Raw genomic sequence first — 27122 nt, forward strand, 5'->3', positions numbered from 1 at the left:
CCAAGGAGCTGATTATTGACTTCAGGAAGAGGAAACTGGAGATCCATGAGGAAGTCTTCATTGGGGGAATCAGAGGAAGAGAGGTTAAGAGCAATTTTAAATTCCTCAGGCCCTGGGACCTGCATGTTCATGCAATTATGAAGAAAGCACAGTAATTCCTCTTCTTCCTTAGATGTTTGTGAAAATTTGACATGACGTTTAAAACTTTGACCAACTTCTATAGATATGCTCATCACAGCCAGGTATGGAAACACCAATGCTCGTGAACTGAATGGAAATGGAAAATCCTACAAAAAGTAGTGGATCCAGCCCAGTCCATCATGGGTAAAGCCCTCAAGCAGCATCAGTCATCAGGGATCCCCACCATCCAGGATATACTCACTTATCACAAGTATCATCAGGAAGAAGGTATAAGAGCCTCAGGACTCACACCAACAGATTGAGAAACGGTTATTACAGTTAACAATTAGGTTCTTGAATCAGAGGAGATAACTTCATTCAACTTCACTAGCTCCATCAGTGAACTGTTTCCACAACCACTTTCAAGGACTCTTCATCTCATGTCCTTGGTATTTATATGTTTTATCCATAATAAATTTACTTTGAACTTTGGAGAGGAAATGATATAATTTAGTCCTGTTCATATTGGGTGACATTGAGTAACTACATCCTCTTTATCAAAAGTATCCGACACTTGTTCATTGCTTAGTTAATTGATTATCCAAAATTGTTCTGATAACACAGTGATTGTTTATTTGAGCTGTTGAGATCCTTATGGTGATGGTACTTCTGATGATGTTAAGTAGAGAATTACATAACATTGCCTCAGGATCAAGACTTGGACAAAAAATTGTGCTGGTGACATTTCCACAACTTAGCTACTCTATCTTTTTGAGAAGCAGGTCAAGTTCAAGTTTAATTATCATTCAATCATACATGAATACCCATGAATAACACACAGCATGAGGCACATACAAGGAAGCAAGTAAGCATACAGTCACACAAAGAGTAAAATGTAAATAGTAAGTTATTGCACTTTTTAACATGGAGAAGTGTGGCACTTGTGCAATCACTCAATGTACCTTGTAGAAAGAAAATCTGCTGGAAGAAGGAAGGAGAGGGGTAAAAGGGCAGGAGAAAAGGAGAAATGCTGCCCACCATATATTGCAATGTATATTATCTTTGTGCAATTGTTTCATCAATATTTCATAGATTACTTCAAATACTATTTGAATCATTCACTTTATGGTTAATATGATTTTCTGGATTTTTAAAATCTGCAACAATTGGTACACAATTTTAAAAAATGTACACTTAGTGATATTTTAGAAACATATTTATATTGGCTCATTAATTTGGCTTTGGAAAGAAAATTCTCTTCAATAATGTTCCTCAACTTTGCCCTTTAATTCATCTCTCATTCTCTTCACTCAAATATTAGGAGCTGTGCATCCAGCTGGATAGAGTTCAAGGTTTCAAATTCTTTTCCTTGACCTCTTTCTACATTTCTTAATAGTTATTAGGCTTTCAAAGATTTATTACAGTACTTTCAAAATGTTCGTTGTGCAGTACATGTTATTCTGATTTTGCACCATGCTTAATGTGGAAGGGAGTCTCATTTTAGTTTCATCAAATATTTACTTTTCATTAACTTTGTATAACTTCCAATCTATGTATTTTCAGCACAATCTAAGGATATTTGCTTCATGAGTACAAGCCACTCTGAGGTGGAAGGGTGCTAAATTATGGCCCTTAGGCATGGAGTCTATGGGCAGTTACAATTAGTTTCAATGCCTCTCCATTTAGTACTGGACTTTGAAAAGTCACTGTTAGAAGTACTTGGCTATGTTCAGTTGGCCAGGCTGAGGCAGACAGTTTCATCTGGTTGATGTTTGTTACAGTGCTCAGTCCTTAGACTGACCCCCAGCAAATGGAGACTTGTGTGATGCAATTCCTTGATCACCATTGCTTTTCCTTTGCAAACTTAACAAATATTCTTCCTGTAGTAAATGATGGTGGTCTTAGCCTTGCAACTGCTACCTCAATGGCAGAATACAGTGGTGCTGAAATGTTGCTGATGCCTGAAGAATCTTCAGGAGACAGTTCAACTCATAACCACTTTCATCTTAGCACTTGTTTGAGAATTTTGCAACAAGGTATTTGTAAATTGACTTTGACATTCTGCTCAGGAAACCATCTGAACTATCCACCATCATCATCTGTGAAGTCTTAAGGACATTCTATGCAGACCTCATTCTGGTTGATGTGGCCTTTGCTTACATATTTCATTGGGAGGGGCATGTAGTTTAGAACAATTCAACAGACATTGCCTTTTTATTTTTATTGTACTTCAGCATTCCAGGTTCTGCCTGAATTTAGATGGTGTCACGTGATTTCTGAGCACACTAAAACATGAAGAATATTTTGGCTCAGCCAGGAGTTATCTACAGATTTAATCACAAGTCAGGTATGAGAACTAATTTGTTTTTTTAGTACTTTGTAGAATTTATACCTGTAACTGATTTTGAATGTTGGAGAAAATTAGTTGATAATGTAGTACAGTAACATGGATTATAAAATGTTGGTTTTATGAGTTTGTTATACAAGGATTTCAACATTTTGAAAACAAAGAAGCACCAAAAGCTAGAATGAATAGGTATTATTTGGATTGAAGAAAGATAAGAGATGGTATTGATTAATACTATTCCTCTTGTTAAATATAACTGTTTTGATCCAGACAAACTGAATAGGATCTACTGAATGTAGACAATTTAGCATTTGACAGTTACAGTTAATTGCATTTATAAATCTCCCAATGTGATATGACAGGTTGCATAAACTTGAGGAAGTAGCCATCTTGCTTTGTCTCCCTGAATTAATCAACAAATTTTGTGTCCTTCCCTTCAATATTCCAGTGATTCAAGCGCAAGACTCCAACTTGTCCTTTTGGCTCCAAAACAAATACAGTCAATGAAGAACAAGGAAATGGGGAAGTAATCATAGAGCTCATCTGTGGTAACGTAATTATGTGATTGGGTAGGTAGTTATTGGAAATAAGCGATGTGAATTAGGTTGAACTGGATCAAGGATCAGTTTGCTCACCACCTCATAATCTTGCCTGGTACCTTAATCAAAAAGAAAATCAATACGTCATAAATTCTCTGATGTTTAAAGCAATATTACATAGTTGGAAAAATCTTCCAAATATTCTCCCATTATTTCTGCTATGTTAAAGGAGATATTAATCTTCTCTGTTCCTTTATCTTACAACTGTATCAACTGCTCTGCTTGTGAACTAGTAAATTCATTTACTTAAAAATCCACTCAGTCCCACTCTCATGTTTTTGTTCCAAGGTCTACGAGTTTCTCTTCAATTCCCCTTTGAATCTGACTGAAACTGTTTCTAACATTTTGAACAGGCAATAAATTTCATGTCTCACCAGCTCTGTGTGAATAATTTTGACTTCACATTTCCCTTCTATTCATTGTTCTTCATTCCGGTTGAGTTTTCCCAAGACCTTGAAATGTTTGCCATGTGAGTAGTTTAATTCCATTTACCCTGTTAAATTAGTCATAGTTCTTGAATCAAATATTCTTTCAAACTTCCTTACTAAGAACAAACTCAATTTCTCCAGTCTAATCTTATAGCAGAAATGCCTCATTTCTGGAACTGAATCAGTTCTACATCCTCCCTAGGACCTTCCAATCCTCTCAAAGGTATCGGAACTAGAACTGGATATGAATTAATACAATAATTCCTTCAATAATTGATGTTCAACAACACCCACACTCGTGGTATATCCTGTTAAAGACAGGAGACCGAGTGAAGAGCAATCAATGAAAAAGATCTTTCTTGCCACTAGTAGTAAGGATGTTAATACTCCAGAAAGTGGTGATGGACAGGGAGTGTGTCTGTGTTTGTGTCCGTGTGTGTCAGAAGGGCTTTTGCTGCAGGATTCTAGGATCACAATGACAAACATAGGGCAATAAAAGAGAAGGAAGCTGAGCGGAGGTAATTCAGTGAAATGTGAAGTGGGGGAGAGTAATATGGAGTATCATTTTACTATATGCAATACAACATTAAAAGGTCTGCTTGAGCAATGGTACTTTTATGGTCTAATTAAAATCCTTAATGGCAAGCTTATAAAGTCATAGTTATAGAGCACAGAATCAGACACTTTGACTCAGAGTCCAATACTGTCCATCAAGCATCTATTTATTCTTTTTTAAAAGAATTCCCTCCATTCTTCCATCAATTTTTCGTAGATTCTGCCACTCCCCTGAAAACTTGGACACTTACAGTGGGCAATTAACCCACCAGCTTTTTATTCTACAGTAGCAAGAGGAAACCAAATAAGGTAATTTTATACTAAATAAAACATAAAATGTGCTGATTTATGGGAGAGAATTTTTTACAAATTGGTAAAAATAACTACAATTGGAAAGTAACTGAGATGAGAAAGAAATAAAATATGGTATCTGATTGTCTGAGCTTAATTACTTCATTTATACATATATTCAAAAAGATAAGTTATAAAAAAAAGTTGGTGTTTGACAGTAAGGTACATCACCAACCATGCACTATACAACAGAAATGATAGAAATACTTACACAGCTTAATTAAAGCAAGCTCTGAATTTGTGAAAATACACCTCAAATATTACACTGATTTTTTTTGTTTTTGTTACTTATATGGGGCTCTGCACACCCATTCCTGAAGGGTCCTAGAAAGAGAAACTTCACTTAAATGCTTTAATGAAAGCAGTTTTGGCCTCAGAGTGGAGAGTGTTAGCTAGATTAAAGATAAGTACAAGTGATTATAAAGATATTGTATTTGTCCAATATATGCACAGATGTAACCAATAATACTAGATTCCTGCAAGAAAGTGAGCTTGCTTTCAACAGCTGTGCAACACTTCCTGGGGACTTATTGTGCAATATATTTATATTGGTTCAATTCCTTTTCTGTTTGCATTCATTATTTGGAAATGAACAACACTGGTAAAACCAACATTTTTCTGATTGGCTATGAGAATGGAAAGGCAATCCATATTTTGGGGCTGCTGTGATCCTTGCAGTGAAGATATTCCATCAGGATTTTGAACCAGCGATGATTAAATATTTCCAAGTTATGAAGGTGCATGACTTGAGGGGAACTCTGCAAGAGCTTTTGTCCCTTGTTCATCTGAGATTGACAGATGTGTTTGTCAATTATTGTCAAAGCAAGGTGAAATAAATAAAGAGCACATTGTAGATGGCATCCATTGCAACCATGGTATGCCAGTAGTAGAAAGACTAAATGACTGTGTGCCAATCAAGGGGTCTGATTTATCCTAAATGAAATTGGGCTTCAGCATCTTGAGTGTTTTTGGGAACTGTACTCAACCAGGCAGGTTGAGACTATACAATTTCACTTCTGATCTGCTCTGTGATGGACATTCTTTACAGTGTCATGAGATTGCATGAAACCCGTCTGCCTAATTCACATCTTTTAAGTGATTGGCCCGGTTGTGTTCTGGTCAATAATGATTCATCAAAATATTGACCGAGGAAAACTCAACAAGGGCAATTCTACTTCTTGTTAGGGAATGGCAGACTCATGTGATCAGTCAATGATCATTGACTGTCATTTTGTGGTTTGAGTATTACCTATCAGGTTATCAGTCTATGCCAATGTGGGTCTTGCTGAAGTATCTACCTGTCATTTTACAGTTCCTTTTATTGGGAATATTTATGATTTGGTAGAGTAAAACTGACCCTATATCTTAAGAACCCCTATATTTAAACACACAAAACTCTACTCATTATTATAATTCAAGAAACAAGCTGCAATTGAAAATCAAGGTAAACTTCTATTGTAGTTTATTCCCACTGAAATAGAAACGAGGTATTTAAACAAAATGGAAATGTAGGACACCGAGGCCTGGTGAGATATCATTGTCACCCAATGCTTTGAGGTTTAAGAAGGACACACGGAAGGTGTTTAAGAACTAAGCAGACAAAAGAATTGCAATGGTGATTTGACTACAAGGTACCACTGCCCTCGGCGTTGCTCCGCGCCCGGCCCGGCCCGGCCCAGCCCACCCACCGGAAACCGGTTTCCTTCCCTGAGGCAGCGGTAGCAGCAGCACCACAATGCCCGGATGTCACTGTCATGGCGGCTCGTAGTGACCGGCACACTACTTTCACAAAACGACATCGGTAAGGATTTTTCTCCATATATTTACACAAGGAAGCCCCTCGCCGACATTCGGCGGGAGGAGTTCCTCCAATTTCACGCTCGGTTCGGCGCGTCACTCGGGAGGGCGGGAGGGGAAGGTAGGAAAATGTCCGCCGCTGTCAGGTGGGCGGAGGACGGTTCGGCGCTTAGAGTAAACAGTGCGGCGGTTTGACGCCGGTGGTTCTATCAATGTCTCGGAGCTCTCGCCGTTCTTGCCTTTCAAGGCGCTCGTCTGTGATCTCAAGGTGCTGGCTGTAAATAAATTACACGAGGCTGCTTTAAACACGGGTGGGTGTATCCGTCGGCCATTTTGATGGCGAAGAAATAGATTTCTATTCGATCGCGGCCTGGGGTCCAGTACCGACACACGGCTGGATTCCTGCTTCAGGGTGATGGCTGGAGTACAGTGCTTTCCTTTTCTCTGTAGATCGGTAGAATACCACCTGAGCAGCCACGGACCTATAGTCTCATTGCCTTGTAAGTGGACGAGTCTGAATTGCACTTCAGCAGGACATCTTGTCAGTTTAAAATCTGCTTGTTGGTTCTTTGCCCAAGACTTATCTCGAAGTCCGATTGTACACTTTGGGCAGTGGTTTTAGGCAGTTGAACTGTGGTTTTATTTCTTCCGTGAACTTTAGTTGAGTTTTAACGAAATTTAATTTTTTGTAACTTCTGTTGTAAAGTCAGAGTTTTGTAATTTCGTTAGTTTGCGGCAGGAAATCCGAGTTCGGCTCTATGGCAATGAGGCATTTATCCCGTGTTTAAAAATATCCAGATTACCTGTGGCAATAATGTAAATAAGTAATTTTGATGACATCATGTCGTCTAAAACTAGTAGTTTAAGGTGTTTAAGTGCTGTGCGTTTATATTGTTATTGCAGTGTTTTATGAATTTTGACATAGTGAAATGAATGGATTTATGTTACCCTTCAGTTTTTTTTCTAAAAGGAAAATGGTTGACATACCTGGTTGCGTTTACTGTATGCACAAGTTTATGTCAATTTATGTGACAGTTTCAAGTTAAAACTGTCCTGGTGCACCCTATTGAGCATCACTTTAATTTCCTAATGGCAAGTACCCCCTTTTTTTCCATTTGATATTTAGTGGAGATCAATAATTATGCAAAGGATATCATCTCCAAGTTATTCTTCACTTTAGAACTCTTCTAGTGTGCTGCTTGTCACCCTGTATTTTCATAAAATTATCAGGGAAATTCAGTTACCTTGCTCCATGGGTGATTGGAACTTGACCTACAATAATTCCTGATTGAGTGGTAGGAACCACCAAAAGTTAAAGGGCAAAATAGATATTAAGAGTAAATTAAGAAATGAAAGAATGGACTCTACAGATACAACACAAAAAGCTGAAGCAGCAAAGATGAGTGTTCTTAGAATATAAGTCAAGGAAATTGGTAATCAGGAAGTGGCTTTGACTTTAAGCAAATATTTTGAATCTGTCTTTATGGTATATATCATTAAAGTGACCCATTAATAGAGAATCCAGAACCAAATCAGAGGAAAGGCTGATAAATCTGCATCTGGTAGTTAACATTCTAGGGTCTTAGGATCGTGGGTGGAGACAATGCAATTGATAGTTCAGAGTTCTCTATTGTTTGGAAAGCTGGAGTGGTTTGGAAATTGTGAGTATATTCAAAAAAAGCTAGTTAACCCAATAGGCATATTTAGGATTATGCTAATTTTCATTTTTAGGGAAGTAGTAGTAGAATTGTGTCAGCATGGTTTTATGAGAGGAAGATGGTGATTGAGAGATTTAATAGCCCTCTTTTGAAGATGTAATGAAGAAGGAGGATAAGAGAAGCAGTAGAAGGAATGTATTTAGATTTACAAAGACATTTGATAAGAGGCCACAATAGATTATTGTACATAGCAAGAGCTAGTCAGATTTGGGATAACTTGATACCATAGATAGAGGTTGTTTAAATATCATTGTTAGCCCATTCATATGAATGAGTCAGATCCAGGGAGGCAAGCTGTAACAACTGTAGTACCACAGGAATTAGTGGTACAGCCTTGGCTATTTGCAATCTGTACTTGTGCATTGCATATGAAACAAATGTATGGTTTTTAAATTGTCAGTTAAAGAATTGTGGGGAAGCAAGTGGCGAGCATAATGTAACCTACAAGAAGGTTAAGGTAGGAGCCAAAGATTAAGCAGTAGTTTTGGTTGGGAAATGTGAGGTTAACCACCTGAGTGTAGAAATTGAAAAATAGAATATGGAAATGCTGCTGCATGCAGAAATCTGGGTGTCCTTGTACAAGAAGCACAAAATTAATATAGAAATACAGTGCCTTTTTTTCTCGCATGGCACTGTCTCGCATGGCACTGAGGGCATAATTTTAAGATGATTAGAGGAAAATAAAATGAGTGTGTTAGGTAGGTCTTCTACTCGGTGTTAATTACTCGGTGCTGGGGTGTTGGTTGAGGCAGACACATTAGGGACATCTAAGAGACTTAGGCACATGGATGAAAGAAAAATGGAAGGCTATATTGGAGGGAAAGGTTAGATTGATCTTGGAGTGGGTTAAAATATCAGCAAAATCATGGGCAGAAGGGCCTGTGCTGTACTTTTCTATGTAAATATAGAAAGTAAATTGAATATTAGTCTTTAACGTAGTGCAATCTTGTTGCAACTGTATAGGATGTTGATAAGACTACACCAGGAGAAATGTGTAGTTTTTCCTCCTTTAAGAAGAAAATATACTTGCATTAGAGAGTAGTTGTCCAGGGAAGGTTCGTCAAATAGATGTTTGGGATGAGGAGGTTATCTTGTGAGTAAAAGCTATACAAGTTGCACCTCTGCTCATTGCAATTAATAAGGAGAGGGCATCTTTGTGAAAAACGTGACATTCTATTTTTCAGTCCACAAAATCCTTTGTAGAATTGGGATCATCAATCCAAAAAAAGTCAGTTGCTGATTTAAGATTTGGAAGAACTGCTTTTTTGAGATTTCTTTTGTAGATGTTTTTACTCTGGAGAGCTGTGGGGACTGATCATTGATTGCATTCAAAGCTAAAATAAAAGAAGACATTTGTAATTTATTAGTCAAGGAGGGGTTGAGATGGAAAATAATGATATGTTGGAGAAACTCAACTGGTCCAGCGGGAGCCATGAAGACAGAAATGGCGTTTATGTTTCAGATCTTTCATGAGAGTGATTCATAAATGCAAATTACTTCGTTATTCCAGGTCCTGAGTGGCAAGTTATTTCCAGCTCTTTCACAGTTTAAGTCAATAAGAACATTAGCCATATCTATGATTATTTAAAGAAATCAGTGAAACATGAAGAATGTTGCACTTCAAAAGCACTGCATTTTGTTTCAATACAATTTAATGTATAGTCACTTTAAAATATTGATGTTAATTTATGCATTTAAGTGTTTTGGGGGTCAGTATTAAGACATAGTTGTGTCTGAGGAATGTGTGAAGAAACTGGGATAAAGGATAAACTGGCAATATTTCATCTTGTGTTGCAAGGAAGTAAGAAAATATAAGCAGATTTAGAAATGAAGATCTGATTATGGTAAAAGGGGGCCATGATCTCTGCATGTTGGGGTTATTAAAGATTTTCTCTTTACTCTTAATTGTTCAAAGTCTTGGTTTCCTAGAGAACGCCACTGGTTACTGCTTCCTTTGTAATTGCCAATTTTATTTTTTGATTTGCATTTTGGGCAGTTGAATTCTTGATTCACTCTCTTGTTGGAAGGACAGTTAGGTTGCGGAAACCTATTTAAAGAGGACCCTAAATGATTGGCACTGCTGCATTTCAGAATGTGGCACGGATGGTGCTATTGCTTCAAAGGACAGCACTTACTGAACTGTCCACAAAAATTTAACAGGTTCTGTGATGTTGAGAAACTCATTGGTGTGTTGTTTGTTTTGGTGCCACCTGTGGGGAGCCTGTGGAATTCGAGAAGATAAAATCTGAAAGTAACTATTTGAATTTCAGTTCAGTTTTTGTACTGAATTATTACTATGGAATATAGGGAATGACTGCCCATACACAATATTTTCTGTGTGAGGGTCAGAGAGGTGGTTCAGTGAATATAGTTTAGTTCATGTGAAAATCTTTCTTTGTTCAATGCAAACTTAAGATTTTATAGAAACATAGAAAACCTACAGCACAATACAGGCCCTTCGGCCCAAAGGTGTGCCGAACATGTCCCTACCTTAGAAGTTAATAGACTTCCCATAGCCCTCTATTTTCTAAGCTCCATGTACCTATCCACAAGTCTCTTAAGACCCTATCGTATCCACCTCCACCACCGCTGCCAGCAGCCCATTATACCCAAAAGAGGGCTATTAAATCTGTCAATCACCATCTTCCTCTCATAAAAACCATGCTGACACAATTCTACTACTATTTCCCAAAAAATGAAAATTAGCATAATCCTAAATATGCCTATTGGGTTAACTAGCTTTTTTGAATATACTCACAATTTCCAAACCACTCCAGCTTTCCAAACAATAGAGAGCTCTGAACTATCAGACAATTGCATTGTCTCCACCCACAATCCCAAGACCCTAGAATGTTAACTACCAGGTGCAGATTTATCAGCCGTTCCTCTGATTTGGTTCTGGATTCTCTATTAATGGGTCACTTTAATGATAAATACCAAAATGAACCACTTCACACTTACCTGAGTTGAACTCCATCTGCCTCTTCTCAGCCCAGTTTTGCATCTTATCAATGTCCCACTATAACCTCTGACAGCCCTCCACACTATCCACAACACCTCCAACCTTTGTGTCATCAGTAAACTTAGTAACCCATCTCTCCACTTCCTCATCCAGGTCATTTATAAAAATCACGAAGAGTAAGGGTCCCAGAACAGATCCCTGAGGCACCCCGCTGGTGACTGATCTCCATACAGAATATGACCTGTCTACAACCACTCTGCCTTCGGTGGGCAAGCTAGTTCTGGATCCACAAAGCAATGTCCCCTTGGATCTATTTTTCACTATTTTCACAGCAAGAATATAATGTATAAAAGATCTTGTTGCATCACTGAGAGTGTGATGATTACAGCCTTCTGAGTACTTCTAAGCTAGATGAAGTAGAACATCCATGGACATGACCATTCACATTAATTGTAAAAATGGACATAAAGCCAGCTTAATTTAAAAACTCTTAAATGCAATACTGATCAGTTTAGTTAGGTTCAGTTATTCCAATTCCTGGACAAATTACATCTGAGCCTTGCCTTAAGAAGGATGTGTTGGCCTTGGAAAGCAAACCAGATTCACAAGAAAGAAACCTGGCTTACATCAAGTTAAATTACAAGTTCAAAATTAAAGCTGTCTGGAATTAGAAGATTTGAGACTTTTGAATGCTTTCAAAATAGGAAAAGGAACTGAAATGGGTAAATGAGAAGAAATTGTGACTGTAGACATGGGGAAAGAGCTGTTTTAAACTTTAGCCAGGGATTTTTGAGAATGAAATTAGGGAAGCAAGGATGGAAATTTGGTACTCTTTCACAATTAGTAGATAGTAGGTTAAAAGCAACACACATAAAATGCTGGAGAAACTCAGCAGGTGAGGCAGCATCTAAGGAAATGAATGAAAAGTCAACGTTTTGGGCTGAGGCCCTTTTTCAGGACTGGAGAGGAAGGGAGAAGATGCCAGAATAAAAAGGCTGGGGAGAGGGGAAGGAGAATAGCTAGAATGTGATAGGTGAAGACAGGTGGGTAGAAAAGGTAAAGGGCTAGAGTGGAAGGAATCTGACAGGAGAGCAGAGTAGATCATAGGAGAAAGAGAAGGAGGAGGGGACCCAGATAGAGATGATAGTAAGAAGAGAAGAGCTTTGACCAGTGGTTAATCTGGACATCAGATGTTTTGAGAGGAGGGGACTCCAATCAGGTCCACTGCCCAAGGATAAAAGGCAGCAGCAGGGCACTATGGCAAAAAAAGAGCTTTGACCAGTGACCAATTGGTATTTTGGATTGATTAGCAAGAGTAAATTAAAGGAAGGTAGGAGCAGTTGCAGTGGCCATCGTCATAGGCATAGTTTTTCATGGCTTCAGTCAGAGAAAGCCAAGGAAAAAAAGCTGAAGTTTTTTCTTTCTCTTCTTTATATCTGCTCAGCTAGGACAGCATGGATCACAGGCAGGATAGTGGAATTCTCCTCTTACGGAATGTGGGAAGGCAGGAAGTTCTCTAGTGACCCTGATGACAACAACTGCAAGAAATGCATCCAGCTGCAGCTTCTAACAAACCACATTAAGGAGTTGGAGATGGAAGTAGATGAACTCTGAATCATTTGGGAGGCTGAGGGGTTGATAGGACATGTAGAGAGATAGTTACACCCAAGATACAGGACAAAGGAAACTGGGTGACAGGAAGAGGAAAGAGGTTAAGAAGCCAGTGTGAGTATTTCTCTGGCCATCCTCCTCAACAATACCGTTGAGGTAGGGGGAGGGGGTGAAAATGACCTGACAGAGAAAGTCACAGTTGCTCAGAAGGGAATGGGGGAGAAGAGGCACACTGTGGTGATAGGGGAAGAGACAGGAGGTTCTATGGGTGAGGACGAGATTCCTGGATGGTATGTTGTCTGACAGGTGCCAGGGTCCAGGATATCTCAGATCATATCCTCAGTGGGAGGGTGAACAGCCAGAATTTATGGTCCACGTAGGTATGAATGGCATGGGTAGGACGAGTGATAAGGTTCTGCATAGGGAGTTCAGAGAACTGGGTGCTAAGTTATAGAGCAGGATCTCCAGGGTTGTGATCTCAGGATTGCTACCCGTGCCATGTGCTAGTGATGTTAGAACTTGTGGCTCCCAATTTACAATTGGTCTCACCAATGTAGAGGCTGCATTGGGAGCACTGGATAAAATAGATGACCCCAGCAGATTTGCAGATGAAGCGTTGCCTCACTTGGAAGGAGTGTTTAGGGCCCTGAATGGATGTGAGGGAGGTGTAGTATTTTGGTCATTTGCAGGGTTAAGTGCCTGAAAGGAGATTAATGGGGAGGGATGAATGAACAAGGAACTGATCCCTTGAAAGTGGGGAGTTGGGGGCCAGGGATAAAAATATGTTTGGTGGTAGGATCCTGTTTCTACAATTGATTGTTATGGAAAGGGGAGCCACATCCGTGGAACATTATGCCAGACCTGAGGTTGTTAATTTTACTGTCTATAGAATTTTGTTACATTCTAGAGTGTGGGATAAAGATGGAGTGTTGGCAATGGCTCACAAAATGAATTGACCTAGACTTGCTCCAAAAAATACAAATTGAATCAAAACGCAGGCTAGGTGTTACCTAAATCAATTTCTGTATTTTTTGTGTTTAACTGGCTGCGTGTAATTTGCTGAAGTATTAGCAGTTCAACTGCAAGTTCTAAGCTGGTATCTAAAGTTTTACTTTCAGGGCTTCAAACTCCTGCACTTATTATTTTTGTTTAGTTAAGTATATTCAAATTAATTGCAATGCATAAGAATGCCACACTAGCTGTTCTTTAGAATTGTTTGTAGTGCAACAGATTCTGTTCTTTGTATGGTATCTGAATTTGTAATTCCTTTTTATATACTTTACAGAAGTAAATTCTGAAGATGAGACTGTTTTGTGAAGGCATCTGACAAGTATCTACTGTGTTCACGTTCCCCAAATATTCAGTCTGACAAGAAATTTTGTACACTAGTGAAGCACTGACTCATTGATACGAATACGAAGAGTTGTGGAAATAAATTAAGTATGCCAACAAGGAAGCTTTCACAGAAGGACAAAGGAATTATAGCGCAAAGACTTGCACAAGTTTCATTTGCGCCTTCACTAACCTTGAATAAACGTTTGAACAAACAGCTTTGGCAGGAGTTGAAATTCAAACTTGAAAATGCAAAAGTTGTTTTGACAAGGTTAGATGTTGAAAAGATATCCTCAGATTTATATGGGAATCAAAGTAAAATCTCACTGCATAGATGCCAGACTGCAAGAAAATCCTTAAGGAAAGGCACTAAAGCTCAAGTGGATCGTCAAGTTAATTCTTTTAATGATGTTTCTGGTACCAATTCGTTGGGTGAGTTATCCAAACCTGAGGGGACAGCAAAAGCTGTAAAAATTCTGCGTTTCAACTGTGGGAAATGTAATGATGGTGCTGAATACAACCCAAAGCAATTATTAAAACATTACCAGGAATTTCATGCTACAGATTTGCCTGTATATCCCTGTGAATTGTGTGATTTTACTGCAAATGATTTCCAGACACTAAGCCAACACAGACTAAAACATCGTACCCCTCTTCTGAAATGTGAAGTTTGCCGTGATGGTAAAATGTATACTTTGCAAGAGTTGACAAAGCATTTAAATTGGAAACATGGTGTAAATGGCAATTTTCGTTGTGAAAAGTGCAGGTTTTCTACAAAAGATCAGGGTACGTTTATTCAGCATATCCATAGACACGATGTGATCCAGTACAAATGTGGTAAATGTGAGCATGTGAGTTACACAAAAGGTGAGTTTCAAAGACATCTTGTTGTACATACAGGATCTTTTCCTTTCTGTTGCCAGTACTGTAACTATGGGGCAACACGGAAGGACTATATTGTAAAGCACATTAATGCTGTCCATAAGGTCCTGGCTGAGGGTGGCAACTCCAAACCACAAGTGGAGCAGTGTCAAAAAGGAAAAGTGAAGAATTCACTGGGTCTGAAACTTGTCCTGAAAAGGTACAAAAGTGGGGTGACTCGGAAAGTGCAATGGAAGAGGAAAAAGCAAGTTCAACATTTGTTAACTGCAAAGGATAATGCTAAGAAATCTGGTGCAACAAAGGAGCTCAGTCACCCAGTGCCACAGTCTCTTGCAGACTTGGATCCATGTCTGAATGAAGCAATAATTAGTTCAAAAGATACTGATGTTAAGAAAGATGAAATCTGGGGACCAAAGCCAGGAGCTCTAACTAGTCTTCTACTAAAGAGAACAGAAGCAACTGCCTCTAATCAAATATCTAGAAAGATATTGCCATCTAAGACTTGTAGAGTAATATTAAAGAACAATAAATTGTCTGTGCCACCTAATTACAGTGTTCATTTTATGGGTTTAAAAGTAATAAATGGCAGACAGCATTTATTAATAAAGCTAAGACCCACAAATAAACAAACATTAAATGCTTCAAATTCTCAAACGGAAGCCAGCAGTGACAATTTGTTACATTTGCCTACGAATGCAGGAAATTCAAATGTTGATTTATCTGATACAAATGCTTCTGGTGGAGATGTACACTGTATTAGACTATCAGATTTCCTCACCAGTCAACCTCGTACATTCTTGGTAGAAGACGTTTCTATGGAATCAAAATTGGAGACATCTCTATCACAGACGGTGTCTCATGTAGTACCTACTTTTATAAGCAGTAAATTTACTCAGGTTAAGACAGAGCCATTGATTGCAGGAATGAATTCAGCACAAACAGGCAATCTGTTACTGCCATCATCTTCAGTGCATCTGGCTGAGACTGCAGTAAATAAGGACATGCCAGAGAATCAAGTTATGCAAAAAATCCCAGCTTTGGAAAAATCTTCAGTTCCAAGTAAATGTTCATCTCCGACACTTGTATCTTCAGCCAACATCCAGACTGATTCAAAATCTTTGCAGTGCTTGAATGATGAGCAGATATCCAAGGAAAAAGATTTAGACTGTGATACCTCATTACGATTCAAAAGAGGTACCCATTTGCCTTTAATTCATAATTATGCTAAGGTGAATATTTCTGATTCAAAACAATCTGGTGTTTCAGTGCAAGATGATACAAAATCACTGTCATCAGAAAGTGTTCAAGAATCAAACCCTGGGCAGCTACACAAGGTAGCAGCTGGAATAGTTTCACCAACTGATAATTCACGTTCTAGTGAATTGTGTATCAGTACTCCTTCACAGTCAGATGTGTTCCAAACATCGCGTGTTCAAGGTTTGAATGAATTTAATTCACCTATACTTCTCCAGATGCTGAAACCTTCTGAAGTTGTTAATGGAACTTCAGAGAACATATTTGTGACATCAGAAGATAGTCAGGTGATAATGTCAGATGTAGAATACACAGGTTCTCATTCAAATTCTAGTTTCTTTTTTACCTCTGCTGAACTGGGATCTGAAACACTAAGCTTTAAACATGATGAGGTCTGTGATAATATTGTGATTGAAAACTCTGATTCTGGGACTACAGCAATAGAAGACGACATTGTTTTGGAACAAACCAGTTCCTGTCCAATTAATGTAAAAGATTCAAATAGAGGTAATTATGAACCCTGTTTGCTCAGTTTGAATAACATGCCTCATACAAAGACAGGGAAATGTGAGTCTGAATTAGAGGCTGAAGCATTAAAGAGGGATTGTAGAAAAGAATTTGGAAATGATAATGAAATGCTAATTGTGAGAAATTATTCAACAGTGCAGAAAAAATGTGAACTTGGGAACAATAACAGTAATTGGTCCTCTTCAACAGATTGGACAACTTGTTCTGAAGGAAATGGTAATTTTAAAAATACTGAAGAGGCCAAATCAATGTCTGCTGTTTGTGCAAGTTCACAAAGAGTTCTGGATTTCTGTGGATCAAATTGCCTGAGTAATGTGAATGTAGAGAAGATGGACTGTCACACCAAAGATAAGATCAGTCACAATGTTTCTGCAGAAGACATTTTGGAAGAACAAGCTAGTGAGTGTGTTCGCAGTAAATCGCCAATAATGCCTAGAATCACATCTGTGTTCTCACTACAGACTGGGGATGGAATGAGCTGCTTGGCTCCTGAGGAAAATCAAATGTTACTTGATGCATTGAAGGCCCCTTCTTTACTTGGTGTTGAATCTCCTTGCAATGAATCACAGTGTTCAAAAAGTAGTTGTCTAGAGGAACAAAATAGTACACGTAATGCAGAAATCAAACCTGATTTGCAGAATTATTCTCTTACAAATAACACTTTGCCCATGCAGTTGTACTCTGTAGATGATGAAAGTAATAGTTCTGTTGTAAACAATGAATGTATTGATGAGAAAAATATGCCATTGAGTATGCCTCCACCTGTATCCAGAAGCTGCCTGCAGCCAGATGTTGAAAAGTTGAACACACTGTTAAAGACTCATTCTGATGAAATAATCAACCAACAGTTAATAAAAGATGGAATTCGCAGTAGTGCATATGGGAATAGTAACTCTGTTAAGGCACCTGTGACACTTCTGGGCCCAATCCAATTTGCTGGCATCTCTAAGCCTGTTTTAGTTCAACCATCACAGAAAGGTTCTGCGATCCCTTTACATTTGGCAAAACAGTCCAGACTACAAATGGTATCCAGAGGTGCAGTTTCACAAACAAAAGTTGTGACTGAAAATTCTAACCAAACAGATAAGGGGCCTGGTTTGATACTTACATTTAGTAATGGAACACTTGGTGCAGTCGCTAGCATTGTTTGTGGGAGCAATCCTATATCAGATAGTGGAAATACTTGTGTACAAGGGCAAACCCCAGTGTCTGACAGTGTCCAACAAAATACATATTCATTAACTAGTGATTCCAGAATAGTTGACATGGAGACTGCTTCCAAAGACCCTTTGTATAAAGGTCTTGTTTCTGCAGTGTTTGATCATCATTCTTATGCAAGACGTGCTGATCCTAATAGCAACCATGGAACAGAAAATGGTTCAGTAAATATGAATAGTCAAGGTCAAAATTTGATCAGTGGATCCTCTGTATCAAATAATTTGGTGTCAGCTCTGTTGAGACAAGGCACTATATTGGAAGATGTAAATATAGAAAGAGATAAAAATACAGAGCATGTATCAAGCCAGAAAACCGTTTTGTTTCAGTGCCTTATGGAGAAGAAAACTGCTGGAATCAACAGTGAAGATAATGTGGCAAATGCTGGTTCAGCATCTGAAGAAAATGGGCCTCATCAAAAGAAAATTTTGTTGAGATTTGTTAAAAGTTCTAATGGGGAGTCGGCCATGAAGGACAACCAGTCACAAAAAAATTCATTGTCATTCCATGATGGTGCTGTAGGTAACCTAATTACACCTTTACAGCAATCTGGTCAGGCTGTGATGTTGACTAGTGGTTCTCAATGTATCCTGCTACCGGTCAATAAACCTGTATCCTCAAGTGCAACAAACCTTAGTGTCCCACTCCAAATCAGTACTCAGGCTTCTCTTAAACTTCCTAGTACACCAATTGCCAGAGGTTCATCAGTCCGCTTTATTGAGAAAAGAAATACAAATAAAGCCACTTCTCTCACTTCACAGAGATCTACAGCCAGATCAACGAGCATATGGGATAATGAGAAATCAGATGAACTGTGGGAACCACGTAAGTCATGTAACGAGAAGCTTGTATGTCGATACAGCAAAAGACTGAAACGAAAGTTAGAAAATTCCGAGAAGTCATCAAGAGCAATAACCAGTAGCTTAAGTGAATTTGAAGAAACTGAAGAGATAGAATTAAGTAAGTCTCTTGAATTTAATAACGTAAATGGCTCTGGTGGAACTGTGCAAACCCTACGACTTGTACCTTTTGATCATGGTCAGCTTGTTAAATGTCCAAGAAGAAACCAACCTGTGATAGTACTTAATCACCCAGATGCAGATGTTCCTGAAGTAAATAATGTCATGAAAACCATTAAGAAGTGTAAAGGGAATGTTCTCAAGGTAGTTTTATCAAAAAGAACCATTGGTGCTTTGTTGCATTCTTACAATGGTAATGAAGCAACTGCAGAAGGTTTCCTTATCAACCAGTGCAAAAAGGTGAAACCAGTGAGCCCTGTGAAAGAAAGATATGTACTGAAGTTAAAGCTAAAAAAGACTAGTAAGAATAACTATCAGATTGTGAAAACAGTTTCAAATAAAGCCATTGAAGCTAGATTCAGTTGCTGGTTTTGTGGTAGGATATTTGATAATCAGGAAGAATGGGTGGGCCATGGTCAACGACATTTAATGGAGGCTACAAGGGACTGGAATACCTTGGTTTGAAAGTTGATTAAATGTTAAAGGGCAAAATTTGAAAATTCTGTCAGGACTCTGAATTATTTGTATATATGTCTAGTTTGCTCTGGTAAAGTGATTTACAATGCAAGTGTGCTTTGAGGGAAAGTTCTGGAATCTTTGTGGGAGATGAATATCAAACAGGAATGTGCTATGTGCTTTTCAGGTTTCAAACTGCTTCAGTAGTAGTCCTGGCACATTGACACTTATTCTAAATAACACTAATTGAATAAATTCACTTACAAAATCTCTGCAGGAAATTTGCCTCTTTTGGTGGTTTTCTGCTTTGTTCTTAAAAACCTTTAAAGGTATATTGCTGTTCTGTGGTGTAGGTTTTTAATTACCTTTGTGATAGCCAAGGGTGTTGCTAATGTAAAAATGGTTCAGATAAATATCATTTGATCTAATTACCTACAACTTCCAACACAATTTGTGTTGGTCTCCAGCAAAGACAATCATTTTTACTTATAACTGTTTTTACTATATGATGAGGATGATTAAAAATGATTTTTTAAAGATTTTTTTCAGATTTAAAACAGTGGGGTCTCAATTTTTAGCTTTCCTGTTTTTCTATGCAGCCAAATGTAATAACGTTTAGTTTTTAATTTCATACCTGTATTTGTTGTCCTTCATGTACTGTGCAATGAGGGTAAGAAGTACATTTGGAATTAGACAAGTATTTAGTGTCTCTCAGATTCATTATTTTAAATCGGAGTTCCATGTCTGCATAACATTGTGTTGGGACACAAAATAATTCTCAGGAACTCTACTGTAGGGGGACAAGTCATTATGTAAGGCAGGGAACTCTTATAAACCCCCAACACTGATTTGCTGCACTCTAATATTCTTAAACCAAGTTTGGAGGGAGGTACTATTAAGATTTTTCACTTTCAGGTTAAATCTGAAAAAATCAAATGGAGTCTTGGGAACATTTTGCATCTGCAATTTTTGCTTGGTGGTAGATAATTGGATGTGTCAACTGTGAAGGTTAATTGCAGGACTGTGAAAAGAGAGGAATCTAGGTGAAGTTGTCTATCTTTTAAATACCACTGAGCAGAAGGCTTTCTGTTTGCTATTCTGATTTGGATCCAAGGTATTGAATTCAATGTGAAGTATTGAGATCTGAAATGCTGGTAAGGTCAAATATCTGCAGATTTCAGAAACCCTTGGCAAGGAGGCACAGAGAGGTTTGCAGATTTCTGTCTTGAATTAGAAGATGCTCATTATGGGATATCTAAATGAAAGATGTGTAAACCTTAAATAATTTTAAAATATGCAAATTAATATGGATGTAGTATATTTTGACAAGCAGTTTTTATTTTTAAATTAGACCTTTTAAATGCGTGTTGGATAAACTGTCAATTCAGTAGTTTTCTTTCTCAGCTGTGAGCAAGTGAAAACCAGTGCAATGGCAGAGTTTATGTTGTTGAATACAGAAATTGTTGAACAATCTGAGTTTCAGATGGCGGTTCTACCACTCTTGCGTTTGCATGAAGGTACTAGAAGTTTTCAAGGATAATTTTATTGAAGGGGCAGTATTATTAGAAGTGTTCTATTTTTCTACTTAAATACAACAGCAAGCCTACTCTGAAGAAATCTTGTTTAATAGCAAAGTATAAAGGCAGACATTTATGTAACGTTAATAACTTGGGTTATATTTTACGTTAATTCTTTACAATGTGAATAAGTTGTAATTCATAATTTCAAAAGTTATTTAACTGTATACTGACAAGGAAATTAACTTTTTAAAGCTTTTGTTAGTTTTTGTTATAATTTTAAATAAACCATTGCTTACTGAACCTGTAATTACTTTCTGATTTGCTTGTGTATTGGAAGTGAATTTAAGAACATTCCAAATTATCAATTTCAAAACCTTTAATCCTTTTACATTTCATAGCTGTTCACTTCCAATGTTAGGTTCTTTCTTTCAGAATCAGCTTTTACAAATGTATACTATTTTTGAATATATGTACATTTCTTTAGAAATAAAAACTAATTTTAATGTTTCTGTCTCAACTGGCCACTTTGTTACAAAATACAATAATGTCAGTTATCAGGATTTCAGAATTATAAATTGTTCCATTGTAAAATTAGCTGTATCACTGTACTGTAATTGTGCATACAATGTTTAAGGTTAAGATATCTAGGAACAAAATATTATGGATGCTATCTCTGTAGATCTATAGACACTTGTCTGCTTAGGCAGCATCAGCTGGAAATTAATTTTCATCACAGATGATACTGGACTAGAGCACGTTCAGCCAAATTGTTAATATGATTGTTGTCAATACAGATCAACAAGCATTTAGGGGTTTGAAAGGCAAAAATTATTAATTTGGTTGGTGCCTATAGCTAGGATATCCCAAAGGATTTCTTACAATTTAATATATTTTTCACTTTTCCACCTTTTAGGAATTAAATGGGAAGTTGTTCAATTGTGGTGTCTTCCTAAATGTTTCTCTTTTTTTTAAAAAAAGTACAGTGTATTTCATTTAAGATGTTTAGATTTAAGATGCACTTTTACTTGGAGTTTAGTGATTATACCAACTTCAGGTGCCTTGTTTTGGCAGTTCATTACTTACATTCATTATTCTTTACACTGATCAGTTAAATCTGCATCTTGCTGTGGAGTGTACTTCACATTTGAAAATGCTAAAATCATTCATGAGTTTTGTTTATGTCAAAATTTTCATTCGAAGTTCATAATTCATTAAACCTAGTTATTACATCCTCTTCACCGACTAACTTTTTCAATATTGTGATTACAATTCCAGATTGTTCCATCTCCACAACCTCAATTGGATGATTTGTTGAGACTTATTTTTCAGGCTCTAAACCCGGGGTTCCCACCATTTTTTATGCCATGGACCCTTGCCATTAACCAAAGGGGTCTGTGGACCCCAGGTTGGGAACCCCTGCTCTAAAGGCTTAAATCAAAACTCCTCTCTAGTTTTTCTTAGCATCCAGTGAATTAGACTCTCCTGGTGAAGCAGTAAACCACTGTACTACTTCCAATTTCTTAGACTGCATTTGATGCTCTTCAACTCTAGAGAAACCAAATAAAGTCTGCTGAGCATCTGGTTTGCTTCACATGCATACTCCATCTCATTCCTATTCTGATCTTTTTTTGCCATCTTGAGTAACCACATCTAATCTTTTGATGAGACATAGTTGCAGTCTTAGGACTTTACATCAGATTCAACTTTTCAGAAAATCGGCCTTTTCAGTTTCTTTCAGTGGAGAACGATGCTGATGAAAGGTCATCTTCCTTTAATAACTCAGTTTTTCTCTCTTCACACCTGACCTCCTAAGTATGTCTGGAATTCTCTACTGTTGGTACTTGAAGCTCGCTGGTACAACATTTTTTTCTGTCATCATTTCTCTTCTGTTTCCATTATTTTCAGATCAACACCCTCTACAGTGTGCTTCAAAGTCTCTTCCGGCCCTCATCCCATCATAGAATTCCCTTTCTTCTCCAAAGTTCAATTTCTGACTTCGCCTGGTTCTGATGAAAAGTCATCAAAACAGATCTTAACCCTATTTCTTGCTCTCCAGATATTGCCTGACTCCAGGCAGCATATGCAATCATCCATTTTGATCCAGCTCTATATGCAAATTTCCTCTTAATTTTTATCTTAATAAGTGTGTCTTCCGACTCTATTGCAGAGTGCTGAAAACTTTATTGAAATTTTAAACAAATCACCAACTGAGTTGGATAGGTGGCAATGTACCTGTAAACTTAAGTGAAACTCCTGCAAGGGTTCCCTAAATGTCCATTGCGTGGAATAAGGTTTGGTTGAAAATCGCCTACGATGCCTGAGAATGTTTTAATGTGTAGAAGGTACTTAATGCAAAGGAGAATGTGTATAGTTCAATTTCTGATATTTGATGGTGGTGGTGGGAGGGGGTGAGGGTGGTGGATGGTTATACAGGTATGACTCAAGTGACAACGATCTTGTTTACAGTCTACTTGAGTAAAGACATGCTTTTGAAAGAGGAAAAATAATTGCTGTGTGTTAGAATTTCTAAGCCATGCTGTTTGTATTGGTAGTCAGTCCCCAGAGTTGTGGATATTTTGCAGAAAAATATTTCTTCTATTCAGTTTAATAAACTAGAGGATAGTGTGGTAAAACACAAACAATGTGGCCTGCTCTGTTCTGCTTTTCTAATTAACTTAAGGGCATGTGGAAATGAAAGTTTGCTCTTGAACTGTAGTTTTAGTCCTGTCTCCTGTTTAAAATTGAATACACTAAATCAAACAGGTATGTCTTATTTTCTACTGAATTTTTCATCTCTGATTATAGTATGGAGGTGTGCCATAAAAGCATTGGAAAATTTATTTTCTTTATACTGAGTTAATACTGATAAATGAGTAGTTTTTAATTGCTTTACGATTAGAGAAACTAACTAATAATGAGAATAAATGGTGCCTAAGCAATCTCTCGTTCTACATACGCAGGAGGGGAAACCTCATTTTAGCATCCCTTCTGCTGGTCCTTCTTCCTCCTCCCCCAACAGAAACTTGTTTTTTGTTGTGATTACCTATTCTTCTGAATTTCAGTGAATGTAGGCCCAATCTGTTTGACTTTTCTACCCACGTCAAACCCTTCATGGCAGGAATCAACCTTGTGAATCCTTCTCTGCAGTTTAACCAATGCATTAAATTGTTCTTTAAATGTGGAATTTAAAACTGCATGTAGTACTCCAGGCATGTTTGTCAGCATCCTGCAGACATAATAACATCCAAACTTAAGGGATCAAGTGGCCAACTCCAAACCTACCCCACCATTCAATCTGAACTTGCCTGATCTGCCCCAGCCTTTTTTCCTATTCTGCCAATTCCTTAAAATGTTTCATCATTAATTAGGCTCATGAGGCACAACCTGCCCCTCACATGCCATTCTTTCTTCCTTCGTCTTGGGCTATATATTCCACATCTTGGCAACTGTGCTTCCTTCTCCCTACTTACCTTCCCTGCTTCAGTGAGACAAACCTATCCAGAACCCACTGCAAGTACTCTCTAAACCTGCACATTTCTCTTGTCAATTTCCCCGTGTACCTATAAAAGATTACGAGCACTGCTGATAGGATCACTGGGGTCTCTTGTCTATCCATTAAAGATACTTATCCAGAGCTCAGCATACACAGGGCCCTTAGTGTTGTTAATGATCCCTTCCACTTGCCCCACAATCTCTTTGACCTCCTAACATCAGACAGGAGGTACTAGGATAAGGACTGTTAAGATTGGAAACAGCTTCTTCCCCATGACTGTAAGACTATTGAACTCTCTCCACCAATTGTGAATCTCATCATTTGGCTTCGTCACATGAAGCACCGGTAGCATTATTATGTTTAACTTTTATATTCACCTTAGTTGTTAATTTATTTATGCCAATATTACTTTGTGTTGAGTGTAAGTTATATGTGTGCCTTCAGCTGGAGGATTTTTTTTTGTTTGGAGATATGCATGTGTATAGATCATATTTATGCAGAAATAGAATTCTACTGGATTCACAAAATTCTCCCACCACTATATTTAAAATTTCAATATATACTTAGTGTAATTTATGGTTTTCTTATGTATTGCAATGTACTGCTGCTGCAAAACAGCAGATTTCAAGACTTATGCCAGTGATACTAAACCAGATTCTGATTCTGAAACACAGAACGTCATTATGGCTGGGCTCCAGTTTCACTTTGAAACAACAATTTCTTCATGTCAGAGCAAAAAAAACCAAGCTGTTTGGAGGAACACAGTGGGTTGAGCAGCGTCTGTTGCGGCAAGGGAGTGCATGCAATGGATGGAGAAAGAATTACCAACATTTTGAGTCAACCTTGCGTCAGGACTTGGTCATGTGGACTTGGGCCACTATCCCAAATGTTGAATATACACAGCCAATGAAGATTAATGGAATTATCAAATGGCTTCTTCGGTAGAAAAATCTTGTAAGCATTTTCTGATGCACTTTGCATTTATTCTTCTATGTTTTCAGTGTGTCATCAGAACAAATGGTGGTATTCTTCACATTTCTTCAATAGGATGTCCCTTAATAACAGTCATTGTAAGCTGACAACATCCAGATCTACTTTATAGGCATTGTTCTTGTCCCTGTTGTAGTGGTCTAAATGATAAGATTGTTAATTCAGCTCAAAATATATGATGTGAATATAATTCCATTTAAATGTTTTTGATCCCCATCACAAAAGCATGAATCAAACTGCAAAATTAATGTATTTAACTTTTATGAATGCCTGCTCAAGCTCTGTCATGGAACTACTTGTATCTAGCTCCATAAAATTGCACAGCAGCTCCCAAGCCATTTTTCTTGGCATAATTATGTAGAGAACACTTTAAATCTCTCAAGGATGAAGCTTAGCTGTATTGCCCATGATAACAGCTTCATATTTCTTTTATTCAAGGCTGCAGCTGTTGTCACAAGGTGACTAACTTCTGTCAAACAGGTTTTATGCTGTTGGCCTATGATCAAGAATTCCAATTTGTCCATTCAAATTATTTCCATGAGCAACAGTTATAATCACCAGATAAATTTCATTTCATTAGGCCAGGCGTATTCTAAAGCACAGATGAAATGCCAGTTTTACTGTACAAAACCACAGAAATAACTTTTCTTCAGTTTAAGACCTTAAATCAGAGAAGATTAGGCTATTTGGCCCACTGAGCCTGCTCCACCATTCCATCATGGATGATTTATGATCTCTCTCAAACCCATTCTCCCACTTTCTTCCTGTAACCTTTGCACTCTTAACTAATCAGAAACCTATCAATCTCCACTTTAAATATACCCAGTGACCTGGTCTCCACAGCTAAATGGGGCATTGAATTCCACAGATTTGCACCTTCTGGTGAAAACAGTTCCTCCTCAACTGTTGTAGAGCAGGGGTTTCCAACCCTTTTTTATGCCATGGGTCAATACTGTTAAACAAGGTCCAATACCATTAAAAAGGGACACCATTCTATTCTGAGGCTGTGCCTTCATGTCCTAATTTCTCCCATATCTTCTCCACATTCACTCTATCTAGGCGTTTACAAATGCAATAAGTTTCCAAGAGATCCCCCATATTCTTCTAAACTCCAGTGAGTACAGGCCCATAGCCAAAAGCTCCTCATACTGTAACTCTTTTATTCCCAAGATTATTCTTATGAACTTCCAATGGACCCACTGTAATGCCAGCATATAATTTCTTAGTTAAAGGGCCCAAAATAGCTATTGCAGGCTGACCAATGCATTTTAAAACCTCAAAAAGTATTATATCCATGTTTTCATGTTCTAGTCCCCTTGATATGAATGCTAATAATGCATTTGCCTTCCTTGCCAGCAACTCAACCTGTAAGTTAACTTTTAGGGAATTGTATAAGAGGACTCCAAAATTCCTTTGCACCTCTTATCTCAGAATTTTCTCCCCCTTTCTAAATAGTCTATGCCTTTATTATTTTACCAAAGTGCATGACTATATATTTCCTTGCATTATATTCTATCTGCCACTTCTTTTGCCCATTCTCCTAAATTTTAAATCCCTCTGCAAATTTCCTACTTCATCACACTACCTGCCCCTTCACCTATCTTTGTATCATTAGCAAACTTGACCATCAATTCCATCGTCAGAATCATTGATATATAGTAAACATAAAAAGAAAGAAACCCAACACCAACTCCTGGGGAACACCACTAGTTATTGGTAACCAACCAAAAAAGGTCTCCTTTAACCAATGCATTATAAAACCTCTTTCCCTTCTGCCAAAACATGGACTCTAATCTTGTTTAGCAGCTTCATGTGTGCCACCATGTCAAAGGCCTTCTGAAAATACAAATAAACAATATCCACTTTATCTATCCTGCCTGTTATTTCATCAAAGAATTCCAACAGATTTGTCAGGAAAGATATCCCCTTAAGGAAACCATACTGA

General features: G+C 37.8%; 1 protein-coding gene across 3 annotated transcripts; it reads left to right on the forward strand.

Moving 5' to 3' along the window:
- The first annotated feature begins 6106 nt into the window (after positions 1–6106).
- LOC132379562 (zinc finger protein 518A) lies at positions 6107–21199 on the forward strand. 3 transcript variants are annotated; one of them, XM_059947614.1, is made up of 2 exons: positions 6107–6201; positions 13774–21199. In XM_059947614.1, the coding sequence occupies exon 2, from the start codon at positions 13931–13933 to the stop codon at positions 19181–19183; it is 5253 nt and encodes a 1750-aa protein (XP_059803597.1). In that variant the 5' UTR covers positions 6107–6201; positions 13774–13930; the 3' UTR covers positions 19184–21199. The 3 variants fall into 3 exon arrangements, with proteins under 3 accessions (XP_059803597.1, XP_059803596.1, XP_059803598.1); XM_059947613.1 differs by lacking the exon at positions 6107–6201 and adding an exon at positions 6254–6697; XM_059947615.1 differs by lacking the exon at positions 6107–6201 and adding an exon at positions 6254–6508.
- Positions 21200–27122: the final 5923 nt, after the last annotated feature.

The sequence above is a fragment of the Hypanus sabinus genome, chromosome 22 (assembly GCF_030144855.1).
Source record: "Hypanus sabinus isolate sHypSab1 chromosome 22, sHypSab1.hap1, whole genome shotgun sequence".
NCBI lineage: Eukaryota > Metazoa > Chordata > Chondrichthyes > Myliobatiformes > Dasyatidae > Hypanus > Hypanus sabinus.